The sequence below is a fragment of the Notolabrus celidotus genome, chromosome 6, assembly GCF_009762535.1.
Source record: "Notolabrus celidotus isolate fNotCel1 chromosome 6, fNotCel1.pri, whole genome shotgun sequence".
NCBI lineage: Eukaryota > Metazoa > Chordata > Actinopteri > Labriformes > Labridae > Notolabrus > Notolabrus celidotus.
The window spans coordinates 14361710-14389473 of NC_048277.1; the positions used below are offsets into that span (position 1 = coordinate 14361710).

Genomic DNA, 27764 nt, shown 5'->3' on the forward strand with positions numbered 1-27764 from the left:
CCTCGCCCCGGCGGGCAGCTCCAAGACTGAGCCAAACCCTCCTGATCCCCCCATTTCCCTCTCTCTACCTTTCCCCTGAAGAAACAACCCGGCGTTACGTCAGAAAGTGCAGGGCAAGCAAGAGAGCGTCTTAGGAGCTATTCGTAGGCATTACTGCCAAACCCGGCTTGGGGCTGCTCACGAGCTCACTGCAGCCAATGCAATTGACAAATCCAACTCTTTTAAAACAGCAGCAGTGTGTGGTAAGTCAATTATTCATTCATACTGGTTTACTGCCCTGGGATTTTTATTTTTCTCACAGCCTTCTTCACATGACAGGTCTCTGTTGCTGGCACAATTGCGCAAAAAAAGCCAACAGTGTAAACAGTGTAAAATTAAAGAGTAGGCTGGTTTCCCCTGTAGCCTCACTGAAAACACCATGACATGATGAAACAACAGAGATCTTTGACGCACAGAGATTTCTGCAGCATTTTTTGTGTTTGATTCTTTGCTGAAAAAACAACATGCCCCACGCGCGAAATAGGAACCCTAGCCCCATCCCAGAGGTAACATGGGACACGGGATTGAAGGAGATGAACGAGACCTGGAAAGGAGCTATTGCCTGTCTCGGGGTGGCCGTCTTCTTTGTCATGACCATCGGGATCATATACTGGCAAGTGGTGGACCAGCCCAACAAAAACTGGATTCTCAGGGGGACTTTTAGCGGACTGATCTGGGAGAGACGGACCCACTCGCTGGTCATACAGACACTAACGGAGGACAAGACCTATGTGGAGATAGACGTCGGGAATGTAGGGAACCCTGACATCGAGGTTCCCTTTGTGAGGAACCTGTGTTGGCTCAATAAAACGGAGTTCTGCTACACGTGGGACTCAGTGGCCGAGGTGAAGATCTCTCTGGAGGTGAATGAGGAGACGGAGACGGAATGCTATAGTATGAGCTGGGCACCGGTGCACTGTCATGTGGAGCTGAAGGTAAGGTTTCCCTTGGTGTACGCTCACAGGCTGATAAAAGTAGTAATGTTAAATGTACGCAAAATGTGATGCACAAAAATACTTTTAACGCTTGGAGCTCTCATGGCTCAAATTGCAGTTTTCTCAGCTTGACATGCAATTGTGTGTGGTGTTTTTGGTATAGCCTACCTGCACAATTTCATTTATTTTTATTTTTATTTTTTAAAGAAGAAAGGCCTATGTTCAAATTTAAAATCCAGAATTTTTGTCATACAAATAAGTCTAAATATTTTTGCTGATCTACCAAAAATGGTGAGATCTCAGAACTGTTAAATCCTGAAAAGTGCATCAATATCATGTATTTCTGCTGCAGGTTTTGTGTACAGTTTAGGAATAATTTGGCTCATATTATTCATATAAAAAAATGCAATACTGATTGGATTTGATTTCAACATATTTTATGATTGCATTTTGTAGGATGTGCTGTTTTTTCAATTTAATGTAATTAGCAATGAAATCCCAACAAAACATTTAAAAAATAGCATACTAATGATGTCTGAGAGACTATTTTGATTAATGACTTAAGAAAATCTATTTCCCTTCATCCTTTACCTTTCATGGTGATCGGCTAAATTGCATTGAGTGGGATACATTTCGTTTGAGATTTGCTTCGTCACACTTGTTTTGATTTTTTTTCACATGCACAGTACTAACTGTACTTTCCCCCCAGCTTAATTATCAAAGGCACTTAACTATTGGGATGTTTGGGGAGGTTAATCTGTCCCCTCTGGAACATTCCTCGCCATAACTCCCTGTCATGTGGCGCGACTGCTCACTGGAAATCTTTCCAAACTTGAGTAGCCTTGATTTTTCTCCTTTCAGAAACCTTGCCCAGTACCTCTCAGGTGACCACTTGGCACCTGTTTTGAAACTTTTTTAACAACAGATCTGCTGACGTTAAACGATTAAGATCCGTGTTTGCGCATTTGGGCTTCCACGCGTAAAGGCGCTTTGAGGGAGGACAAGGTTTCTCTTAGAAAACGCTTTGTCATTCAACACCTCGTGCGTGCGATGCTTTCTGAGATAGACTCACATACCAGCCATCACATACGTTCTGTGGCCTGCATTGAAGTAACAGCAACTCTAACTGGGAGTCAAAAAATAGAATTTATCCTTCCCCTGACACTGAAATTCATCTTCGTCTTACATTCATGTCATTTCTGATAGTGCATCTGTTTCTTATTGTTAACTTGAATGTTTGTATGTGGGTTTTCAGATAAAAATGTGTTTGAGGGTGTTTACATTTAAAAAAATTAACTCTTCAATTTTTTTCTGAAAATTCTTTATGACCTTTAAAATTTAACATTTTAAGGGAGACAAAATTCAACCTCCTCCTATCCTTATGTGTTTAAAGCTCTTTTACTCTGTTCTTGTGTTTGTTTGTCATTGCAATGTGGCATCCCCTCAGGACTGCTTCTCCATGACCAATGTGTCCTGGTATGGAGGGGCCAGTGTCCGGGGTCAGACCTGGCCTATCAATGATCAGAACGCCACCATGCAGCCATTCACTGTGAGCAACCTTAAGGACAATCCCTCGGGCTTCGGCTCAGCCCTGGAACGTTACTTCCTGGGCTCATCAGGTAAGATCTTACTGTTACTGGAGACACCTTAGGAAAAGTGTATTCATAGTTCCTCTTCACATGAAGGTCTGACAGAGCTTTTTAGATCTATGCAATGACAAATAGGTCATCTGTTTTTTCCACACTTGCCTCTGTTGCAGGGTTAGAACAGAGGCTGTGGAAATCTGACCCCACATCAGTGGGTGTACAATGTGGGGCGAGAATCCCAGGGCGAGAGGGAAGCCCTTGTTGTTGTTGTGTTTTCTTTCCACTGCCCCTCATGCGTGTCGTTGTTTGTGTTTGAGATGAGAAAAATAGTCCCACCACCTCCAGAACCAGCATCCCTAAAAACACACACAACACTGCCTGGCCACCCCACAAATAGAGCGCAACACGACACTGTCTGTGGCACGTCGGTTTATTAATTTCCAGATTAGACTACAAAGGGAAGCAAACCACCTTTAGCATCTTAAATTAACTCTTAGGGATGCCGAGGTAATTGCCTTTTGTTTCTATTAAAAGAGCAGGTTGGATGAAGGCCCTGCTGACTCTTATAACTCACCAGGTTATTTTCGGGGGTGTTAGATTTTATCCTGGGGGGCCAAAGGGGGGAGGTAGGGACCACAGGCGGATGTGAATGGTTAATGTGACTGATGAGGAACGTGTGGTGTTTGTGTGTGTGTGTGTGTGTGTGTGTGTGTGTGTGTGTGTGTGTGTGTGTGTGTGTGTGTGTGTGTGTGTGTGTGTGTGTGTGCGTGCATGCAAGTATTGCATTAACCTGGAGGGACTTTGCTCTCCAGCCCCATTTGCTTCCTGACCTGCAGCACAGATCTTGGTTTTTTTTTAATATTTATGTTTACAATCAGACCGACAAAAAATGACTAAGAATTATAATTTTTACCAGCTCAATGAAACATGAAACACTTAATGAGTCATCTGCAAGTACTTCATTGATAGTTAGCAGTAGCGTCACACACATTTACATACTGACAGAAACAAATGTCCACACTTTTACACACACACACACACACACACACACACACACACACACACACACACACACACACACACATCCAACAGTGCACATTTGAAGATGTTATGTAACACAGTGGCACACGGCTTAACAACAGCCTCACATGACTTAAACCCCTCTCCACCTTGTGAGAGGACGACAGTGGTGCTCAGGACCCTGTAACCCTTTGTTTCTCTGTCCAGCTTTGCACAAAGCAAAAAAACACATGCACAAGGGATGAAATCCCCAACAGTTTGGACGTTGCCTGGTAACCACTCAGAGACACATATTTTACTTAGCCCCTGACAGAGAAAACTGATGCTCAGCAATGACAACAATGCCTTCCAGAGCCTTAAAGATACATATAACATGATATCCTGCTTTAAAGTTCAAGGATGTCTAGCTCCTAGATGTTCATAATGTTCACATTTGTCACAAGGAAAACCGTTTTCACAGTTAAAATGTATTATGTATAATATGCATTCGGCTTCTTTTCTTTTTGAATCTGTAGAAATGATCATGTGTAGATTATTTGGATTGAATTGAGCCAAAAAAAATCAAAGAACAGCGTTGTGCCTCAGAGTTCGATTATGTGTCAAGATTATCTAATGTTTGAGGATTTTGATTTCCAAAGTTTGTACATTTTCCGTCTTGTGGTGTACTAATCCTTAAAATCACACACTCATCAGATCTTTTCTCGAAGTGAACACATTTTTTTTTTACCATAACCTGGATGACTGAGAATGTTCACACTTGTTTTAGTGTGATAACAGAAGCCCAGGAAGGATGATGGAGTTGAAAGATAAAGTGTGAGAGGCGATTTGACGATGCTCTGCTTTTATCGTTCTGCTATGGATTTTTTGTTGTGTTAGTTGCAGCCACTAGTACTTACCACTGTATGATATGGAAATTACAACAACAATTATTATCATCATCATCATCACCATCATCATCATCATCATCATCATCATCATCATCATCAACATCAACATTTAACCATTAATGAAATACTATTTGGGCTGAGCACGCTCTTGCAAATCAGCATCTTTGCTTTATTCACAACAAAGGGCTCAGCTTTGGTTCTAAAGCTGACCTCTGGAGAGTCATTAATAATATTTATTCATGTTACTTTGATGGAGTAGCTTTTTTTGTGTACTTATTACCTTTTGAGTATAGTTTTTAAAATCAGTGAAGACAGTGGAGACTGACATTTTTTCTTCGGGAAGTATTGTACTTCACACTTTATTTCCAGAGGAGCAGACACTGAGTAAAAACAAATAAATTAAAAAGCAAAAATGACACAAGCATTCAATCAACTGCCTCAACTGCTAACTGATGGGCTGATGTCCACCACCCAACATTCACCTGGTCTAACATCAAGCAGAGAAGAAGAGCTAGTTGGAAGATAGTTGGAAATATTTTCATAGATTTGGCCCTCCAGGGTTAATAACTCATCAGTGGAACATTTATTTTACAACTTGGACACATCTGCCCAGCCACAGTAAGATAAACAATGAGCTACAACCTGATTTTCATCAGTACGAGCCGTCCCACTGGACAATTTTTACGTTTGTCTCTATAAACAGCCGGCTGTGACCAGAGGGCAGAGGGAGTGTTCAAAAAGTGCAATACAAAATAATGTTACAAAGATTTTCAATAGACTTCATCCTAAATGAGTGTAGTGTCAACAAAATCACTTCAAACATTAACAGTTTCGTGTTGGTTTTACTTCAATAATTACTTTGGAAAATATGCTTTTCTGCCTATGTTTGTCAAGTCATCCATACTTACTTTATCTTAAGAAGATTCACAGTCTCGCAGTTTTACCTCTACTTCAGTAGAATTTCAATAGTCAACTTCAGGAGTTAGAAACTATGTCTGTGAAATTTCAAAAAAACTACAGTGTGAATTTGAGACTGTTTCCAAAAGGCAGTCCCATTAACACAGATGAACATTGCCAATTTTTACAGCTGAAATAAACATGTCTTCAGCTTGGTAAAAAATGGCTAATTTCTTCATTTGTACACACTGTACAGGGGAAAAAAATTTCTGTAACTCATCCCTCATCTGTTTTAAAGATATTGGGGTTAGGAGTAATGCAAACATTTGTGTTATTAGGGGCATGGCTAAGTTGACTAAAAGGGTGATACAATGTAGCTGTTTGCAAGGAAGCCAAAGACCACTGAAAGTTAGGTTAAGGCAGCATTTTCAACTTGGCGACCAACATCAGCCGGCCTCCAACCCCTCCTCGGGTCTGTGGCTCTTTGTTACACAAATATTGCATTAATGTGATGAATATTTTCTGTAGTGTTTCACTAATTAGGGGTTTGAGAAACACCAGGTATAGATCCTGAACCTGAATCTCACCCCCTCTCCCAATCATTATCAGGGCCTCCAGTAACTCTCCTAGCTTTAGTAAAATTTAAATATCATACTGCACCATCGTCTTCTCTCCAAAAGCATTGGTCAGTGCAGAAACTAAAGCATCACATTTGCGGATAGAATAGAAACACATTGCATGGTGTGGTGCAGTCATAATAACTGTGTTTCTGTTGTGGTCAAAAGCAAAGGGACAGAAAGCAATTATAGCAGCTTTTGTTATGGAAAATATCCACAGCTATGTGAGGATAGAAACAGGATCATTATGGGAAACAGTAAGATTATGCAACTGAGTTAAGACTTAAGCAGATTATTGATTTCTTCCAAGTATTGGCAGTGAAATGTGTTTATTTTGGATGGAAACTAGCCAAACCTAATTGCATGCAGAACCAAAAATCACTGCCAGTGTGTAAAATGTTTTATGTTGACTTATTACAATGCGTATTTATAACCATATTTTGTGTCAATTTGTATATTTCCAAGAAGAAATACAGAGAAAAGTTTTGGCTTTAAATGTCTCACAAAAAAAAAACTTTTATGACCTCTCGTATGTTGAAGTTCTTTCTTAACCCTAAAATCCAAAATAAGGGTGAAAATAAATGTCTGAAGTGACTCTACTTAAAGTATATATTTGTACTTGAGCCATAAGTTTTGCCACAAAAACCTACTTTGAACTCATAGTCTGCAGCAGGATGAGAGGATCTGGATTGTCTATGTTTGAAGCACTTTTTTCGCATTAAAACATCGAAAGTGATGCTTCCATTGTGCTCACAATTTAAATTAGCTACAAATTTAAATGAGAAAGCTGGTTCACTTCTCTGGCTTTGAAAAAGAGGCTCAGTATGTTTGTTTTCCTCAAAACAGATTCTTGAAAGGCAGCACTCCAGTTCAAATAAAAATATTAAAGAGACGCCATGTCCTGACCATTTTGGTTACATTTTTATTTATAAAAAAACGGATCAAAAAATCTGAGTTTCTGCATAAAGACTTTATTAAAGCACTGTCAAGAAAACAAATATATTGCAGTTTTAGAGCATGATGTAATGTAGTAATATTAAGATTCACAGCTGTGTGAACCCATTGACTGTTGCAACTTATTTTTGTTGCACATGTGAGGGGTTGCGTTAGCATGGGACCTGTCTGCACTGACTCTAGTTAGTCACAGGAGCGCATTATAAATGTGTTTTGGAATATGGATCTGTGACTGATAGCCTGAGAGGACTCCTGGGGACAGTTAAAGCATGAGCAGGACAGACTGAGACACAGAGAGACTAGAATACAATGACTCTAGACTGTACAGTAATAGTTCACGTTGAACATGAAAAAAAGTAACAAAGTATAAAGGGGGAAGAAAAGTAAAGCAGGGCCTCGGTAGAGATGATAAATTCAACTGTGCAGTGACAGAGTGACATTTGAGAGTGTAGCCGTCTGCAGGAACTTGTCATGGGCCCACCTGTCTTTATCCATACAAAAACAACGTGGCTACTAGGAACAGATTCACTATAAGGGAAGCCTTCTCCTGTATTAAAATCACACCAAGGATTACTTGAGGAGAACAAGTCTCAGTATTTAGAACAAAATCAACCCACATTAAATGACAATATTTATTCTATTTCATTAGCATGTGGAACAACATTTTCTCTATGATTTTTATTCCTGATTTTCTTGAGGACAAGCATCCCGTCATATACTTTCACTTGCAACTACTTCGTATTTCAAAGCTCATAAACAAGGTCTTTTAATTGTCTCCTTGTTTTTTGCAACCATGCTCATTGCTTAAAATTGCTTTTTAAGTAAATTATTCCATCTATAATTGTTAACATCAGTTTAGATTAATCTGTATTTAATAGACATAGACACATTTTTTTCAAAAAAATTTTGCAGTATTAAGTTAAAGTGCAGTTATTTTATGCCTGAATTAATGGTTATGTTGCCTTCAAAAATACCTTTACAACACTGGAAAGTTAAATTTAGCTGAGAATTGTGGAGAATATTTCTGTGACACAGCCGTCAGTGTTTTGAATGACTTGAAAATGTATCTGCTGCTAGAGGTGACGGCTGTTTAACATAACGTCGACAGCTGAACAATAGTCAATGTCATTTCAGAGCTAATAGCTATGCCAACACTTTGGTCACAACTTTATCACAATTATAGTGAAAGAAAGAGTTTGCAATTTATTTTAAATCAGCATGTGATCTGATGCATTACCATGTGTTTGTATTATATTCTGTCACACTGTTTCTCAATACAATCTTTTTAGAATCCTAGAATATAATTTTGTACATCTACATCAGATAACTTGACCCCTATCAAGGTCTCCTCAGTGCATCATATCATATAAGGACTGGCTGTGAGTGTGACCGCTCGAACTGTGCTGACATCACTTCCAATAAAAGTAGTTTATGCTTTGTCTCTTCATATCTTCTTTTTCTATGCTAGCATTTAATGAAGTCAGCATGACAGATGAGAACCAGGTCTGAAAGGACCTCACACTAGGTGGTTTTGGACTCTCCATCAATTATTTTTGATATAGTTGTTATCTCCTTTAGTTCACTATCTTCTATCCTTGGTTTCTTTACTTTGGATCCCTGACTCATACTTTCCACACAGAATCTTAAGACACAATAACTTAACTTTTTGTCATTGGATGTCTCAGAGGAAAGTGGGCAAGCTCAACAGGCAGATAGGGGTGAAAGTTCTCATTCAATCGCAGTTAATTAAGTTCATTTGATGTAACAGAACTGCATAATGATGAAGATAATAATATGTAACGGAACATTTTAATTATGTTGCTTCATGGTGAGCAACAGCAAAGAGAACAAGAGAAAAAAAGATTTGATTTGATTTTTACTTACCTAAGTTAGACTTCAGCATTAATTAAGTATATTATATCTTTCTAAATAAAGAGTATCATCTGTGGATTAAGATCCTGAGATTTGCTTAAAATGTTCAGAAAAAGTTGCTAACTGGACCATGAGTTATTTTTACAGGCCCCAAGATATTCACTCATTGATCTTTTTTCAATAGAAAGTTAAGGAGTCAGATTCAAAGCCTTTTAGTTTCTAAAATCCAAGGAAAGTATTTTTCTTGCTTCTCTATTTCATCACAAGATCACTGAGTCATACTCATACAGAGGTAAATGCTCAAAACACTTTGTTCAAAGATACCAAGCTTCAGTTTCCCTACTGTCCCAACACACGCGCCGGTGTAAGTCAAAGGTCCCCTGACAGCAGCTGCCCCGATGCTTCGACTCTCTGTGCACGAGTCAGAGGTGAAACAATTTAACAATGACTCACTTATCCAAGTAAAGCTTTGTCTAAAGCAACCTGTCATCTCCTGTATGAGAGGCCTAATGTATGAAAACCATTCCACAAACATTTTCCACACTCCATCGCCTACCTAATACTTTCCATCAGGGAAACATTAGAGAGGGACTTTTTTAAAAGGAGGATTGATACGACAGCATCTGGTGTAGTAATAGTGCCTTTAAAGAAACATGAATCATAAAGTTAAGGGGAAAGAAAAGTTCCTGCCGAGATTTACTTTTATTTAAAATCACCAAAAGATAGCATTGTCTGAAAATATCTAATGATCATTTACTGAAGTATTATGCCCCCTCACCAGCTGAGACTGAAGAAGAAAAAGAAACTAGATAATGAATACAACACATTTTATTATCAAAGTACTTTCGTGTAGGATATTTTCATCTGATCTATTAATAGCCAGAAAACAAATATATACTTATGATATTTGATCATAATGCGGCATCTTACTACTGAAACAATATAACTGATTGATGGAACAAAGAGTGCAGAGAACGTCTCTTGTGTGTTTCATTATTTTTCAATAAGTGGAATTGGAAATTTACTGCCATGGCAAAATCCCAGTTTTGTGGCCATCAATTTCTTGAGGTTGGGCACAGAAACTAAGTTTCCATTGTTAAGGAAATGCATGCCTGAGCACACATGCACACACATTTGCAGACTCACACACAGAGCTGGTGTTGAATGCACCTTTTACAACCCCGGTCAGTTCTATAAGTGTGCGCAGGTGTCATAAATAACAGCACGAATATGACAGGTAAAAGAGTGCAGCCCATCTGGAACACAGCCGCAGGGAGTCTGTGCGAGAGCCGAGACACCACATGAAAACCTTCCTGAAGGTGCACATGGTCACAAACGCTATCACCTACAAACGTCAAGCTCAGACGGTGCGAGAGGAAGTGCAGGACTTTTACAGCCCTATAAGTTTTACTCAATATTTCTTGCAAGTCTTCAGGTTCCTGTTAAAGGAAGTGTGTGAATGCGTGTGAGATGAGGTGATCTGTGGTTACTGGGTTTGTGCGCTTGCTCTCCTAAAATCCAGGCATGTGTATGTGTGTCAGATCGTTACACTTCATTCATTTTAACTTCTGCCGGTCGGCTGCTTTAAAGGTGAGGGGATACGCTCGGTCAGGCATATAATTTTGCTTTTGAGAGCTAGTGGAAAATATTTCAGGGGAAGCTTGTAGTGTTTAAGGAATCGTTCTAAAAATAGGGTCCCCCCCTCTCTCTTTCCCTTTAACTCTTGGGCACCCCACTTTGGCTGTAACTCAAGGCCTCAAACCTGCTTCACTTTCTTTAAATAACACTTATTGATTCCTGCAACAGTCTGCTACATACATCTTTGAGTCAAAGAAGAGTGAACGTACAGATCATACAGATCTGATAAGTGCCCATTTTCAAGCAGGAGTTCCCTTTTTGTAGAAATACACACTAGTTTATACAGTGTGAGTAGAGCTGTTCAAACACTTTATCAGGAATGACTGTTTTTTACATTCAAAACTGCATGTTTAGTCACAGATGGAATAAAAGGTACAGCTGCTTTTCTCCAGATTGTCCCGTTTCCTGGAGGCCCTGCAGTGTCATTTCCCATAAAAATTAAATATGACTCAAGAAGTCATGCTTGCAAACTTAAACTCCACTTTCCACCCTGTGTGCACTTTAGTAATACACACAGTTTGCAGTCTGCTGTATCTGCACATCATTCTACGAGACTGCTTGGTGTCTGGTGTACTTGGGTCGCCTCTATTTCCACTGCCTGCATTCCTCTTCTATTCTCCCATAAAGCTATAATATTTTCTCCCCTGTCCCACTTCTGCTGCTGTTATTATACCTCACTAAAATGCAAAGTTTCATGCCGCCTTTCCTTTAGTTGAAAATACCTTAATGCAATTATACCACACAGTTAAAATATAAGACCAGTTCCTTGCAAAAAGCTACATCTGTCCACCATTATGAATCCGTCACAGGCAGTAAGGAGGTGACCTAATACCTTGTGAGAGGCAGCTGAGGAGTTACCAGTATCTCTTTGACATTATCCATTGCAAACACGTGAGAATCACCCTGAGGTGAAAGGCTCTCGGGTGGGCTTTATGCAGTTTGCTACTAATCTCTGCAACTATTAATCTGATTATAAACTGGTAGATGAGTATCCGGTCTGCTCCTGGTCCCAGCCTGCAGGAGAACAGTGAACCCTTTGAAACTAGAGAGGTGGGGTGAAGTGAGCCAAGCTCTCGGCCCGGGTTCAAAGTCTGTCTGCCTGTTTCAATACAGATTTTTGTAATCTGATCGGCACATTTACTGTTTAATCCCAAATCCCAGTGGTGTTGCTTTGAGTAAAACCTGGAGCAATTGAAGTTGAATGCGCTGCATTCTGCTGACTTAAGGTGGGACAGATCACAAAAGAAGAGTCGTAAGGGAGTTGAAGCCAGGCGAGAGAAGGTGGGAGTCAGGACGGGTGAGAAGTGGTGTGTATGGGAGGGAAAGAGGTAACCTGAGAGGGAGGAGGCATTCCTTGCAGGGCAGCTACATTTGCGGGCACGATTATCTGCTTCTCATAATCTCATCATTTCACATGGCCTCAGAAAGAATGTGTATACAAACAGGGGGAAAGGAACACGGGATTTCCCTTGGCTAGAAACTTTTAAATAGCTGGAGAGGACTCACTTAATCACAGATCGATCAATCAATCATTTGTACGACTCTAAATCATGAGAAAACTTAACTCAGGACACTTTACGTGCAGAACAAGTCAAGATTGGAGTCTTTATTATAATGTATAAAGAGATCTGATGTTAAACAGCCAATGAGCAAACGCTTGGCAACAGTGGCTCAGAAAAACTAATTTTTATCAGAAGAGACCTCGAGCAAAACCAGAGTCATGATAAACAGCCATCTGTCACTAATGGCTTGGCTAGGAAAGTGGTATAGAAGGAGAGGTAGAAAGAGAAAGACGGGGATAGAGACAGACTTGGTGATTCATCGCAGTAATAAAAATTACAACAGGTAATACAGGCTAGGGTTAGGGTTAGGGTTAGGGTGTACCAGTTGGAGTCCAGCAGGTTCAAGGCAACATGAACCTGCAAGACATGAGAGCACAAAAACTAGCAGGGAGAGATCTTAGTTAGTAAGATACACTTAGAGGACATGGCAGGTGTATGGTAAACAAGAGATGCCTGAAAACAGTTGAGGATGTTTAAATGAGGAAAACAGACTTTCATCTCTGACACCACTTTCAATATACATTCTGGCTACTTCACCCTCCTCTCATTGCTGTGCAGTGAAACCTATCCATGAAGAAGTTGCCAGCAGGGTAAACTCATCTAACTGCGTACTGCTATATCTCATTCTAGGGGGTGTTATTCTCACATCTGAGCAGCGCAATATCAGCTGACACAGCCTACAACACTCCATCCGTCACTCTCATCCTGGTCTCAGTAACACTTGCGCACTATGTCATATAAGAGGAATCTCATCCGTATGCTCCTTCTTATTGCTATGCATCCAGGATCAGCTTATCTAGTTCAAGTGAATCATTATATAATCTGTTTATGTAATTCTCAATGAATTTCTGACAAGCATGATGTAACAATTTCATATTCTACATCTTTTTTTTCCATGCAGGTGTAGCAGTGCTTGTATCTCCAGATATCCCCCTGCAGCTGGGGGTGGACAGCAGACAACAGTTCTGCCTGCAGTCACTGCCCAGTATGGAGCGTCTACCTTTGCAGTACACTGTGTGTGTGGCCCGCGATGTGAAAGCTGCACACCAGGAAGCAGTGCAACAGCTCTCCCAGCACAGGAGGGAGCTGCCCAACATGAAAGCACTGTGGTAAGTTTGGTTTAGATTGGGAATACTGGGGTTTTAAATCTAGTGGGTATTTAGGCAGTCGTAAGTGGTGTTTTAACTGCAGGAACTGCTCCCATGGAATAGGAATTTCTTGGGGAACTAAGTGCCTTTCGACCACAGGGACCAGGGACTACATTTCTGTCTTTCTTACTTGATCTTGTATTTAAGAATACTTAAGATTTGAATGCTTATGTTTACTCAATGTAATATTTAAATAATATAATGCTGTTGATGTTACAACCCCAATTCTGCAACGATGCATACAATGTTGATAAAAGCAGAATTGGATTTGGTTTTCAAATCATTAAAACTCTATTCAATTGAAAATACAACATATGAAATGTTAAAACTGAAAAAAAATAGCATTATTTTAAGAAAAATATATGTTAATTTGGTGCCAGAAACATTATTCAGAACAAATGGGACAGGAGCATGTTTACCATAGTGTTGCATCATCTGTTCTTTTAAAAACACTGTAAACATTTGAGAATCAAGGCGACTTGTTCCTGGAGTTCTGAAAGGGGAATATCCCAATTCTTGCCTGACAGAGGACTTCAGCTGCTCATCGGTTTGGGGTCTCCTTTGTTAGATTTTTGTGTCATGATGCTCCAAATATTTAAATCAGAGGGATGGCAGCATATTCTGCTCCTGTATGAGTCCATGAGTCATTGAACTTTGCAACACAATGAGCGTCTACCTCAAACCAACACAAGAATCTGTCCTGCTATAGACTGTACTGACCTGAGAGACCTTTGCTGCTTTATCACTAAGTTGAATGCCTGTTTTGGTTAATGGAAGGGATTTGATGGTCTCATGGCTCCACCAGAGCACCTCTGCATGCCTTGGCTTCACCTTTGCAGTATGTCAGGGTCCATCTATAGGCAGTGTTTTGGCTTCACATTTCACATAGGAAGGAGATGGAGGTACACTATTGTCATTAATACACAGTGAATTATTAGAAACTATAAACTTATATAATTCTACCTTTACCAAGCAGTTAGACATGTTAGACGGCAGCGAAGGACAAGATCGGGTCTGAGCAAGACCGGTTTGTTCACCCACCCCATAGTGGATTGCATTGTTTAACTTCCATTCCAGCCTAAAGGATGTGTGGAAGTATGTGGTAGTAATGGTTATATTGTGTAAAATGGTCATTTCCTTTTTTCACAGAAAAAGGAGGTATTAATGAGCCTTTAGAGGGTGGGCTTTGCAGACTTATTTGTTAAACGTCATGGGTCTTAGAGGAAATGCAGATAGCATTAGACTCAAAGAAGCGTTAAGTTCATTGAAAATGAGTTCCTGGGTATTATTCATTATTAAGTATTTTTGTTGGACACACATCTTTTAATTGAATTTAATCTTCATTGTGCATGTTTCCTCTTTGTGTTTGACAGGCTGCCGTTCTGGAAGCTGCTCAGCAGTGTGGATTCAGGGCCGAAGGTGGAGAGGGAGCTGAGGACCTTCTCTAACCGCTTGAGGAGACACCAGCTGGGGGAGGGAGTCATCAGCCTCAATGAACATTCCACCACCCTCCTCTCTGATATGGTACGAACTCTCTGCTGCTCACCCTTCTGACATGTGTTGTCTCTACCAGCTTACTGGGGCTTTCTCAGTTTGTGGAGTTTCACCTAAAAGAAGCAGAGCCAATTTTTAAGAGGTAGATTTAATCTAAGTGATAATGTCAGTCACACTGCTTGAAGTAAGTTAATACACATAATTAATTTATTGATGGACACCTTTTCAATTATGCTTTGTAGTTGATCTTATATTTTGAGAACAGCGTCCCCTTGGCTCTGGTCATTTAAGTTAAACTCAACCTGAGAGATGCCTTATTCCCAGAGAGTAGAGCTATTAATATTTGTACGTGTAAAGGTATGTCCTTTGAAGGAGTATACTACAATATACTGTTGTAAATCAAAATCGATCTTTTTGACCCTTTAAAATGACTATCATAGGACAATCATAAAGATCAATATTACATAACAAATTTAGTTTTTAAAATTGCATCACTGTTAAACTTGCCATTAGGTGGGACATCATGGCAGCTTGGATGCTGCAGTGCACGTCCTTATTGCAGCAGTCTGGGATTTATTGCAGTCCAGGCCCTTTGATGCAACTCATTTCCTATCCCTTTCTTGCTGTCAAATTTTTTATCCAATAAAAGCAACAAAAAAAATCCCATCACAAAATATTGCAAAAAAAAAAAGATTAGATAGACACAATTTTCAAAGGAAACTTTCAATTAATACGTCTGAACAGTTTTTATGGCAAGGAAGGTATATTGTTGTGATCATTTTGACCCAAATTAATATTGTATTTTTAATTGTCCTTACAGTTTGTAAATGTGAAAGTGACTTTAAATGAACACTGAAAGTGACTTTGAATGAACCACTGTTTGCAGTTGTTGCATTTTTAAACTCATGATATATTGGGAACCAGAACCCTCTGTGATCTACTGAGTGGTTACATTAGATTGATTGTAACTGCAGTCTTTCGGTGTATAATTCTTATTTGTCTTAACCCTTTAAGTTTTTCAAGTGTTAATAGAGATTCAGATGTTGAGCAGATTTTAATTCATTTTTACCACTGGCTGACTTTTGAAGGTCTCAAAGCTACAGTCAAACCATAGTATAGTGTTCTGTTCTTCATCTCTTCCTCTTTTACAAACTTTGCACCATGACATCTCTTCGTAAAATTTTACCAACAGTCCTCTAATCCATCAGTCTGCACTGAATCAAGGATTTTGTCATGGTATACCAAACTTTTAAACCAGGGAAACAAAGTACAATGTATGCTACTCTAGCCAGATGCTATGCACATCATTTTTTGGTACATTTATTCTCTCAATCAGCCTTTCTTCATCTCGTCAGCTCTTGCACAGTGTATATGTAGGGTCTTGTAATCCTCCTCTGGACCCTCTTGGCTGTGAGGCTGGTGATGGTTTATCTGTCAGAAGCTCAAAACTGGGCAGGGATAGAGATGAAAGAGTTTCTTAAGTGGATCTACAGAGAGCTGGAAGAGGAAGGACAGGTTCACTGAAATGTCAAAACTGAGAAAAAAAATGACTAAGAGGCTTTGCCTTCATGTTGGAAAATCTGTGCAAAGAGTCCAAAAGACACATTATGCAGGAGAGTTTTTAAATTATGTCCCTAATGTGTAATATTTTTCTAATATTCTGAACTTATTTTGCTATACTTGCTCCATATTTGGTGTTTTCTTCTCTTCCCCCCATACCAATGTTTATTGCTGTTTGACATCTATCCAGTTACTTTCTTTGAATGTTACTGGGAACTGCCTGGAAACAGGACCAGCAGGACCACATTTAAAGTGGATCTAAGTCAATACCAGTTGATGTTCCATTACTGAACAAATACAGCTGAGAGAAGACTAACAGAAACTCTCCTCACAGATCTCAGGTTGCTCTGGTGAGTGGGGTAGCTGTGGGACGGAGAAGAACTGGATGTGTTGAGATATGGCAGGATTTCAGCCAAGATGAGGTTCAGTGGGTGATTCTGACACCGGTTTGATGCTGCTGTCTGACCTGAAAGATGAGGGAGACGTTTCTTTGCACAAATTAGGTCCATCAGAGGAGTCCAGATCAGGCATCTTATTATAAACATGCACACTAGTACGAGTTCAGAAGGTGTGAGATGATAAAAAGTGGGAAAATGGGAATAATAACAAGTCAGATGATGGATGCCATTTGGTGAATGAGTTTCCCATAACCCTGAAGTTTTCTGGTAAATCCAAGACATTTAACACCACTTTTGGCTCAGTACCTCTCAATAAGTGGCACAAAGAATTAGCCAAGCGTTCAGTGCTGTATGGAAACTTCAGGAACTTTAGGTGTAAGGTTCTAGAGAAGTGTGACTGGCAACAATGATCCTCTGTAAAAACTAAGCTTCTCTTTCACTCCAGCTTTTACAAGTATTCTTAAATTAACAGCCACGCTGCAACCTTTCTTTTCCACTCTCCATATTCGTTTGGAATAACACTCTGGCTTTGGAAAATATGGATTATCAATAAGTTTGTAATGTTTTTGAACTTATTTCTGAGACGCTTAATAATGCAGCCCTTTTCTTTAACTTTTTTAAAGAAAATAACCTAGCCTTTGTTGTCAGTAGTTTAGTATTTGACACCTCTGGAGAATTCAACTTTAAATTCAGGAAAAACGTGACACAAAATTAAATGTTCAAAGGACAAAAACAATGTTCTTATAAATTACATAATTTGTGATAATCTGCTCCTTTTTCCCACAGCAGGTTCACTGCCGAAGGTCAGCCTTTGTATTCTTCCATGGTTTTATTCCAAACTTATATAACTTAAAACCTGCTTTACCATGTAAATTCCAAAGGCCTATGTTAAATGGTTCTGACATAGGTTTATTGTCAAAGCTATTAGTTTTCAAATGCAATGCGTCCATATGTAGCAACCATTGCATGCAATATATATTATTATAAAGTTCCAAGCTGTTCCATTGGTTAATCATGTAGTTAAAGTACATTTTTAACATTTAGTACATGCAGTCAATCAACTGCTGGTGCATTTATAACAGTGTATGTTTCTGTGTGTCTGCAGGACCATGACTACCTCAACAGCAGGAGAAGGGGGATGTCCAAGAGACTGACCAGGGACCTCCCACTTGTCAAGCTTCTTAACATTTCCATCACCCTGTCCCCTTTCCTGGCCGTGGACACCACACAGTTCCACACCTCCCTCATGGACGGCACCGAGGCCTACTGGCTCAGTCTGCCCTCGGCCCCTCAGGGACAGCTGGTAAGACCCGGGTCATGATCTCTTGAAGCACTCAGCTGTGCTCACAGTCGTCTATTGATTTGTGGTTGTTGTAGTGGTAAAAAGTTCTTCCCACAAAATGAGTGTGATTGATCCATTCATAGAAACTAGTTCCAAGTCTGGAACATTGAACTTTCCTGAACTTTTGGAAACACTCCAGTCTTTATTAAAGAAACCAGACACCAAACTTTTCCGGAGTGGACACTTTCCATCTGCCCTGAAGCCTGCCTCCATTTTTGAGCTGCAGTTTGATTGTAGAGCATTGTGAACAAGGCTGAACCTGGAAAATCTTCTGCTGATCACTATCAATCAGCAATGAAATAAAAAACTGTGGTGTATCTTGTGTTGTGTGATGTCTATCCTTTAGGTCCCTGTGATGAGTCAGTGGCGAGGGAAGTTCTGTGTCAAGCTGAACATCACAAACCCAGGAGCAGTGAGTTGGTTCCTGGATCGAGTGGGATCCCTTCAGGCCCATCTGGGGATGGAGTACGTCATACTGGAAGGGGGCGAAGGGAATCTGTTTGAGAAGCAAGGACTGCGATCGCCACAGGCTCTCAGTGGGGACAACTACATCAGTCTACTGGCTGATGTAGCCACAAAGATGGGAGACACCACCATTGTGACAGCAGGCACACGGTAAGGCCCTTTAACCTTATATTTTGTTTATGCTCACTATCAGCTGAAATATTTAACCAACAGGATCTTACATTGTTGGTGTTGTTTTTGTGACTTAGGTCAAGTCACAAGCCTCTGTTTGTGAGGATGGCCCCCCTGCAGTCGGACTGGAGCCTGATGGGCCTAAGAGGCATCATTCCCTCCCTGCTGCACCACAGTCTGCTGGGATACAACTTCCTCATTCCTGATGCAGTAGGTAATACCACAGCCTATGGGTCACTTATCACCTCTTATAGCATATAGATATACTTCATATTTTCCCTTACCTTATAAAAAAGGGGTTGTCTTTGTTTCACAAAACATAAGACAGGGGTCATATCATATTGTATCTTCTATTGTTTTGGCACAACAATAAAGTTCATTAAATACTCCAAATTCCTCTGGTAAATGTTGAAACTGAAAAATGTTATACCAGCAACACATTTCAAAAAAGTTGGGACAGGGACAATAAAACACAGAAAAAGTTATGTTGTGCCAAAATCACCTCAACAAACATCTCCCAATTGATAACATTAATTTGTAACAGGTTAATAACGTGTGTGGGTATAAAAAAGGCATTCCAGAGAGGCCGAGTCTCCCTGAAATAAAGATGGGAAGATGGGATAAAGATGGGAAGAGCTTCACCACTCTGAAAGATTGCATGAGCAAATATTTCACCAACTTCAAAATGTATACCATAGTTCCTTATGTCTCTTTAGCATAAAACTACAAATAATTTGGGGCTTTCATCATCTACACTACATAATCGCTACATCCACAAAATTCAAGTTAAAACTGTACCCTGCAACAAGGAAACCATACATAAATATGATGCAGAGATGCTGAGGACTTATCTGGGCCCAAGCGCATTTGAGATGGACTGAGGTAAAGTAGAAAACAAATCAAAATTTGACATTCATTTAGGAAATGCATTCTCCGCTCAAGAGAGGAGAGGGAACACCCGGCTTGTTATCAGCACACAGATCAAAAGTTGGTGCCCATGGCATAGGTAACTTACATATCTGGAAAATAACTATTAATGCTTAACAATACATACAGGTTTTCAAGTAACATACAGTCTGCTGCCATCCAGATAATTCCATTTTCAGGGAAAACCTGTCAGCAAGATAATACCAAACTACATTCTGGACGTATTATAACAGCATGGCTCTGTAGTAGAAGAGTCAGGGTGTGAAATAGGCTTGCCTGCAGTCCAATCTAGTCACCTATTGAAAACGTTTGGCACTTCATGAAACAAAACATATGACAAAGCATGATGGTTCCCAAACATTTACAGAGTGTTGATAAAGGCTGTGGCTCAGTGGGTAGAGTCGGTCGTTGGCAGTTCGATCCCAGCTCCGGCAGTCACATGCCGAAGGGTCCTTGAGCAAGACACTGAACCCCAAATTGCTCCCTCTGTTGTTCAAACGTGTGTGAATATGTACTTATGTGATCAACTAATACTGACGGTTCCTTACTACATAGCAGCCTCTACCATCAGTGAGTGAATGGGTATGAATGGGTGAACGTGACGAGTAGTGTAAAAGCGCTTTGAGTGGTCAGAAAGACTAGAAAAGCGCTTTATAAGTACAAGTCCATTTACCATTTACCATAAAAGAAGAGCTGATGCAACACATGCAACACATGCTGCTGTCTCAACTTTTTTTTAAACATGTTGTTGGCATTAAATTTAAAATGAGCAGATATTTTTTCATAAAACAATAAAAAAATTTAATTTCAACATCTGATATGCTGTCATTGCACTATTTCCAGTTAAATATAGGGTTGGAATCATTTCTAAACTATGAAACTATTTTCTTATCAACACCTTATACAGCAACCCAACTTTTTTGGAATTGGGGTTGTACTAATACAGGTCACCACAGTCAAACTAATTGTTTATATGTTTATATGATTTGTGTGACACATTGGACTGGAGTAGCACTGGTCTGGTTCAATTGGTTCTTGCCCTTTGCACACACATTATATATTTTGTAATACTTAAGGAAATTATGTCTTTAGATACAGTCTCTGCCAGTTGCAATATTTTCTGACATGATGACAAATTAGCTGCAAGATCTGGCATGTTCTTCCATATCAACTGTTGTTTGTTTTGTTTTCTAGTGTATTAAGTCAGTGGTCTTCATATATCTTAAGATGTAATGAAATCTTAATGTTTGTCCAGTCTATGGATATTCAGCTGGTCTTTGGATTTGTCCAAAGTTTAAGTAGAGACTAACAGCACATGCTTTCAACCTGAAAATGTTCACATATGGAAATGTCTAAAGTCTGAGTAAGAATTGAGTAAAAGTGTTCAACTGATGTTTCTTAATTTTTTCTCTCTCCCTGTAGGTGGCTCCCAGTCCGGAGATCTGGTCACAGATGAGGAGTTGTTCATCCGGTGGCTGGAGATTGCAGCCTTTCTCCCCGTTATCAGCTTCCACACACCACCTTGGGTCGTTGGAGAGGACCGGGTATGCAACAAGCACTTTACATAAACAAATCTTGAGCCAAAAATCCCACTGCAAAATCAGACTTGGATTACTTTTTGTAGTCTCTGAAACACGCATTCTTCTCCAGACTGAGAAATACGATTTTCACGTTGAGAGATGAAGTGAGGTGATGTGTGAATACTGCCAATAAATCGTCTTAAAGCGAGAGAGATTATCCCTCTGTCTCGCAGGGTGGATAAGCTTACTTAATAAAGGAGGCTCGAGAGAGGAGAGTTTATTGACCCAGCAGCCTTTCATCAGGTTTGGAGATCAGTTCTGAGAAGTACCCACCAATGTGTTTGGAGAGGAGCACAAGATCTGGTCTATCAAAACTCAGACCTGCAGGAGACGCAGAACTAAACCCTGGATCTCTCTGCTGGAAGTATGAAGTGGAGAGTTTTTCTTGTATGACAGGAAAACAAAGAATACCACCTTAGTGAGTTAGGTAACAGATATTAATACCTTTAAAAACATGGGATCCAGTCTCCTGTTGATGAACAGAAAAGCACTTGCTACTTCTCAAAATTGTGTAGGCTATTTTTCCTCTCAATGGGAGCGATTGCTTGGCCCCCTCTTGACATCACCTGTGGTTACGAGTACATCTGTTCCGCATTACTGTCCCTCCCCAAGATTTACAGCTCACCCTCACTCTCGAGAGCCACTTCTGCAGGAATGATAATGAATTTGAGGAAAAGTCTTGGAAAATACTTGATTGTGGCAATTAAGATTTCCATGAGTAATTGACAAGTGTGACAGAGAGTGAGCGAGTGACTGTTTTTTTTTTTCCACACCGAGAGGACTGAGGCAGCAGAATATATTGGTTGTGACTTGAGTTGCGTGACAAAGATAAAAATAGGCCTTTTGGACAGCGAGACATTTGACAGCAGCAATGTTTTCCATTTTGGTCTCTTGTGTGGCCTTAAACTTATAAACTCAGATGAAGGGAGACTAAGGAGAAACTCTAGAGGAAAATAGACTCCTACATATGATGAATGAGTCTTCTTTTATAGCTTTTACTGTTGTCACATGTGGCACACCTTTACTTCCAAAATGTGTGTTACTTCAGTCAGGTCACAGCAGTGACCGAATTGGAATCAAATAGCATAAAAACCTCAAAGCCACACACATGCCTGGCTTTACAATTAGAGATGAATCGACTCAAAACTTGGCAGCAACTTCAAGCTCATTCCTGCAAATGTTCTCCATCCCAACTCGTAAAAATACATTTTTTATAGACGCGGTCAAGTTTTGTTTTTGTCTTGGGACACTGAAGAGGATGTGACCCCTCCAGGAATGCTGAAGTAGTTTGGCCGTAGGGAGACAGAAGGAAGACTCGGACAGAGTTAAACCACTGAGTCAACAAAGAGCTGCTCAGGCTCTGTCTGCATGTCTAAGGATAGAGATGGCACAAAAGTCTTTTGCAGGCCTCATTGTCAATAATATTTTTGTCCTTGAATCCTTGTGGCAGATGATTGAGTTAGGGAAACAGCTATTTTTTTTGTGGGTTTCAGTTTCTCAGTTGCTCTAGATTTCTTGAAAATATATTTGGCTGAATACTTTGCTAATGGACGTAAGTGGTTTGTGTTAAAATAGGGCTCAAAATGACCGACTGTGACTACACTTCTATGGGCCAGTCTGTAATTTCTAACTGCAATTCATGACATGTTCACTGTATTTCCTCTATTAGGTGATGAACCTGACCCGGAGCTACATAGCAAAGCACCAGAGGGACGTGGTACCGCTGATAGAGAGGTGTGCAGAGGAGTGGCGAATAACGGGAAACCCCATCTACCGTCCAATTTGGTGGCTTAGTCCTAGTGACCCTATGACTTTCACCATCGATGACCAGTTCCTCATCGGCGACGAGGTGACTTAATGATGTTCTGATGGGGAGAGATTGAGTGTCTCGGTATCTGATAGTGCATGACCTAACACCCCCCCCCCCCAACAGTAACCTGATGTCTCGCTTATTAAGTGTACTACTCCCTTACATCTGAATTTGTTTTACCAAACTGCTGTGTGTGTTTCCAGGTCCTGGTGGCTCCAGTGATGGAGAAAGGGGCACTGCAAAGGGATATTTATTTACCTGACGGGGGTTTTCAGTGGCTGGACAGCCAGAACGCCCAGGTGTTCAATGGGGGGACGTTCCTACAGGACTACCCTGTGGCCTTGGAGGAAGTGGCTGTTTTCTTACGGAGGAGCTGAGTCACATGACGGATTCACAGAGTCCCCTGACTTATCCTGTTACTGTTTTGAATTAAATTCTTCTTTTTTTTTGTGCTGTTCTCAACTTGCACTTTTCCACTAAAGACCATTGACCCTGTCTCAAGGTCCTGTCTTGAGATAAAATGTAGAAAGATTTTTTTTTATACTTGCACTTTACAGTTAAAAATGATTTGTATTTTTTTCCTTTGTGACTTTTTTTTCATCCTTTTTTTTAAAGTGTTAATCAGTTTTACCTCTTGGCTGATTTGTTTCTGGACTCTTTGATTATTCTCTGCTTTTGTTTGTATCTAAGTTCTGGAGAAATCTGTGTGTTTACGTACTGCATTTTTACAGTCTTTAAATTTTGATTTGCTGCTGGCTCTCTTGATAAGGAGGAACAAAGCAAGCCCCTTGTTTGCTTAAAAAGAATCTGAATCTCTCAAGAAGACCAAATGAAGATAGAGAAGGACAACGGGAAATGTTTCAAAGGATTTCACAGGAGGAAATGCTTGTAGGGTGGAAATTTGCCGGCAGAGAGCTCTGTACCAAGGCCATTACACCATGGTACTTTATGTCTTGCTAACTCATCAGAAAGGCTTTTACTTGAACTAATCAGGCCTTTTGTCTGATGTTTATGAATGTACCTCAAGTTATGGTTTTTCACTGCTTTACTTATTACAGTCAACAACCTATCACCCCTTAGCACTTATTTTTGATATAGTTTAACTTATTTATCGACATACCACTTTGTTGGACAACTCTATGTCCTTAAGTACTGTAGGCCAGAAAAACTTGAGGCCAAGCCACTGTAATTGTAACTCTGGCTATATTTAAATTAAGATTAGCTGTTACCTTCTTACTAACCTGCTGTAGTACTGGCTTTCAAAGAAGCTGCTTAATTTTTCGATATTGTGTTGATGTACTCCTCCATCTTCATGTGTGCCAAATTAGGTTACAAAGTTAGCCTTGTTGACGATGCCGCAAAAGGTTAAAAGGAGATTTTTGATTGATAGTTTGACATGTTGAAAAAACATGTACGTCACGTTCTTCAAGAGTGAGACAAAGAGACAAATAACACTCTCATAATTGTGTGACTAAATGTTGAGTTACTACAACCATCTGGATAAGCATAGTGCTAAGACATGTTATGGCTAATAGCTAAGACTGTAAGCATTGGTAAACAGCAAGCATAATCCAGGGCCAGACTGAGCTTTTAGCTGTTAGCCAAGACTGTAAACATTGGGGGAAAAATGTTTACATGGTCCACAGCTAGATTGACCTGAAAGACTCATTATCTGGCTTAATAGCACTACACTGTTCCTGTCAAAACAAACAAATATAGAATGGATAAATAAATTGCTTTGCCTTGACAAAAAGGGTACAAATTACATATTTTTAAATATGTATATGCCTGAATATTTAGTTTACAGAAGTATATACTTTCTCCAGGTATTTGTTTTTACACTAAATTTGCTAACCATCTCCACATAACCTAACCATGTCCTTGCTATAGACATCATTAACTGTAAAAATATTAGAGTGGTATCTTTTTATTATCAAAATCTCACATGAAAGCAAGTAACTGTTTTTCTTACAATGTCAAACCTTTTTCCAACAGAAGGATATTGGGCAGAAAAGCTCTGAAGACTCCATAAATGATCAATAAGATACTTTTTATATGTCATAAATATCAAAACACTCCCTCACGCTTTTATGTCACAGAGTTGCATTCACCACTTTTTGTCAGCCCTGGGGTGTAATTGAATTTCAGCTTACGAGTCACTAAGCTTACTATTTGGGCAGTTTGACTCTCATTGTATACTTTTATTTAGCCGACTTACTCATGCCACTAATTCTTTTTAAATTGACTTAACACTTAAAGCAAATGGTATGTAAATGAGAAAACTGATTTTGATTTGTTACTGTATACAAACTAGCTGATGCAAGTGTATCTATCTTTTACCATAATGCAATTCCCTCTGTACAGTTAGTAAGCGAATGGTGCTCTTGTTAGTAACTTTGCTTTATTGATTTGTTCTTCAAAACCTTAAATGGCCAGCAGTGATGATACAGAGTGAAATATCACTAAGTGAATGCTTTACCACTAAATTGATTGTGTAACTTTGATCTATTAAGTTTACTGTATCAACTCGAACACTCAGGTCTTCTGAAGCTTAGCACATCACCAAAGTCTTAGTGCAACAGAATATGTTGCTAAATATTGACGTCTTAATCTCTCCTAGAGCTGAATGTACAATGGACAAACTGTGATTTCCCAACCGAGCCCTTGAAGTGAGGGACTTTTCAAGTTCCTGTTCTGATGCCTTTCATTGAATGCTGTGGCATGCTCTCATTTAAGTTGCAGGAAAAGCTTTTGATGTGTTATTCCTTCTCCTACAGACTGAGCAAACCATGTGCCTTAATATGCCACTCTTAAATCTGGGCAACCCAAATGTCTGGATTATTGCAGTATCAGCAATGTACATATTACGATGACTGTGCCATTACAAGTGTTTTTCTATTCTGTAAATCAGAGAACTTAGAATGACAAAGTTGCAATAAAGTTTACATTTTCTTACTTCACTTCCCAAAGGTCTTTAGTTTTCTTTGGTTGCTTTATAGTCACCAAATTTGAAAGTCGGCTCCAATGTGTCTGACTGATTACGGCAGTGGTTAAACCATTGGTTATAGAAGCTATATACAGACTTTGCTGATGACTGATTTATCAGCTTAAGAGTGAGTGAGCTACAAGAACTAGACTCTTTAGGTTGTGGTGGTGGCAGCTGTTTCTTTATTAGGCTAAATAAGCTAAGTTAGCCGGAGAGGCTCACAGATTTAAGTAAAGGGTACACAACAGCAAATCAGAGTTAACTTCTGATTGCTAATTCTCTGTGTGATCCAGCCAACAACAGTTCCTACTTCCACGAGGAATCCCTTAAATACTACAGTACATCAACTCAAATGCAGATGAGAGATTAAATAGAAGGACTAAATTAGCTGAGTTTAAATTAACAGAGAGCTGTTGGTAGCTATCTACCTCTCATCTAAGACATTGAAGCAAACCTATATGCATACTTTGCAGCATTTAGCAGAATAGACTTCATAGAACTGGAATATAAGTATATTAAAGTTTGTGAATAATCATCTGAATACAAAAAACTATTTGTTTTGTTAACTTAGAATGAGTTTTAAAATCGACATTGTTTTTTTGTATTTTCTGTATTTAGTGAGTAGCCAAAGGAAATGCAAAAATTGGAAGAAGAAGAAGAAGAAGAAGAAGAAGAAGAAGAAGAAGAAGAAGAAGAAGAAGAAGAAGAAGAAGAAGAAGAAGAAGAAGAAGAAGAGTGGTTCTTATTGCACTCAAAATAATTTATACTTATAGAAAATGTAGGATCATACCTGTCATCCATCCGAGAAGCAACTTGTTCTCGAAGGCCACCATCGCTTGTGGAGCCTCGCAAACGAGAGGGGTGAGCAAGGGAGCATTTGAGCTAGGTATTGCAAAAGACTCCCACTTCTACACATTGTCCATTTAAAGCTTGATGTAATCTAAAAATGCAAAATGATTCACTTATATTATCAATATGTTTATTTCTGCTATAAAGTTGGACATAGTAGCATAGAGCTTATTTGGGATTGACTCGCTTTTAAGGCCAGCCTCCAATGACGACTTGAAGAACTGCATTTATGGCACTTCCACATTGGCTGTAATTCTCAGTCCTGTGGCTTTGTTCTGGGGACATGTTCCTAACTGGCCATCAAAGGACTGAGGAGTAGTCTCTAACACCCAATGATTCCTAATGGAAACACTCAACTGCAGAAAATATTATAGAGAAAATGAACATGATATCACTTGTATAAACCTGTGGAAACCGCTAACACATGTGCAGGCCACTGTGTGAGTGAACTTGTGTGAGTGTGAGACTCTTAACATTAAGACTCCTCACTCTTCCTTCACCTCAATTCAGATGGTCCATGTCACCCCTGAGCATGCTTGACCACCAACATCTCCACTAATTTCACTTAAACCTAATAAAAGTTATTTATAGCTCTGGTGAGCACGCGGTGGGAGAGATTCTCAGAGGAATCACATTCGGCTCAAGCTTCTCTTCTCTACCTTCCTCTCTTGCTGCCCCTTGGCTGAGTTCCACCTTGGGGCCCCAGGACCCCGCTTCTTTAGTGCAGTTAAGACAGGTGCAGCTGCCCGCAGACATGCTCTGTCCCTCCACGCCAACCTCCGAGCTTGCCCTCTCCGTTTACACCCGTCTTACTCTGGCAGATTCATATAGCACCTTTAAAAAATCTCTAGGTGCAGTTCTCAGCTATATAACATTCACAAGGCACAGTAGTATGATTTCATCGTTAGTGAGGTGATGAGGTTACACTGATAGAGGCCTGACAGGAGAGAAGAGGTGACAGCAAACCTGAAGTGACCTGCATCATTCAAAATGATTGTAAGTTAAAATAGTAGACATTTGATATAGC

General features: G+C 39.8%; 1 protein-coding gene across 1 annotated transcript; it reads left to right on the forward strand.

Moving 5' to 3' along the window:
- Positions 1–143: 143 nt before the first annotated feature.
- Positions 144–25862, forward strand: si:ch211-236l14.4 (SITS-binding protein). Its single transcript, XM_034686099.1, has 10 exons — positions 144–974; positions 2422–2593; positions 12909–13116; positions 14529–14679; positions 17713–17910; positions 18296–18564; positions 18663–18799; positions 20935–21056; positions 22762–22941; positions 23106–25862. The coding sequence occupies exons 1-10, from the start codon at positions 504–506 to the stop codon at positions 23277–23279; spliced, it is 2082 nt and encodes a 693-aa protein (XP_034541990.1). The 5' UTR covers positions 144–503; the 3' UTR covers positions 23280–25862.
- Positions 25863–27764: the final 1902 nt, after the last annotated feature.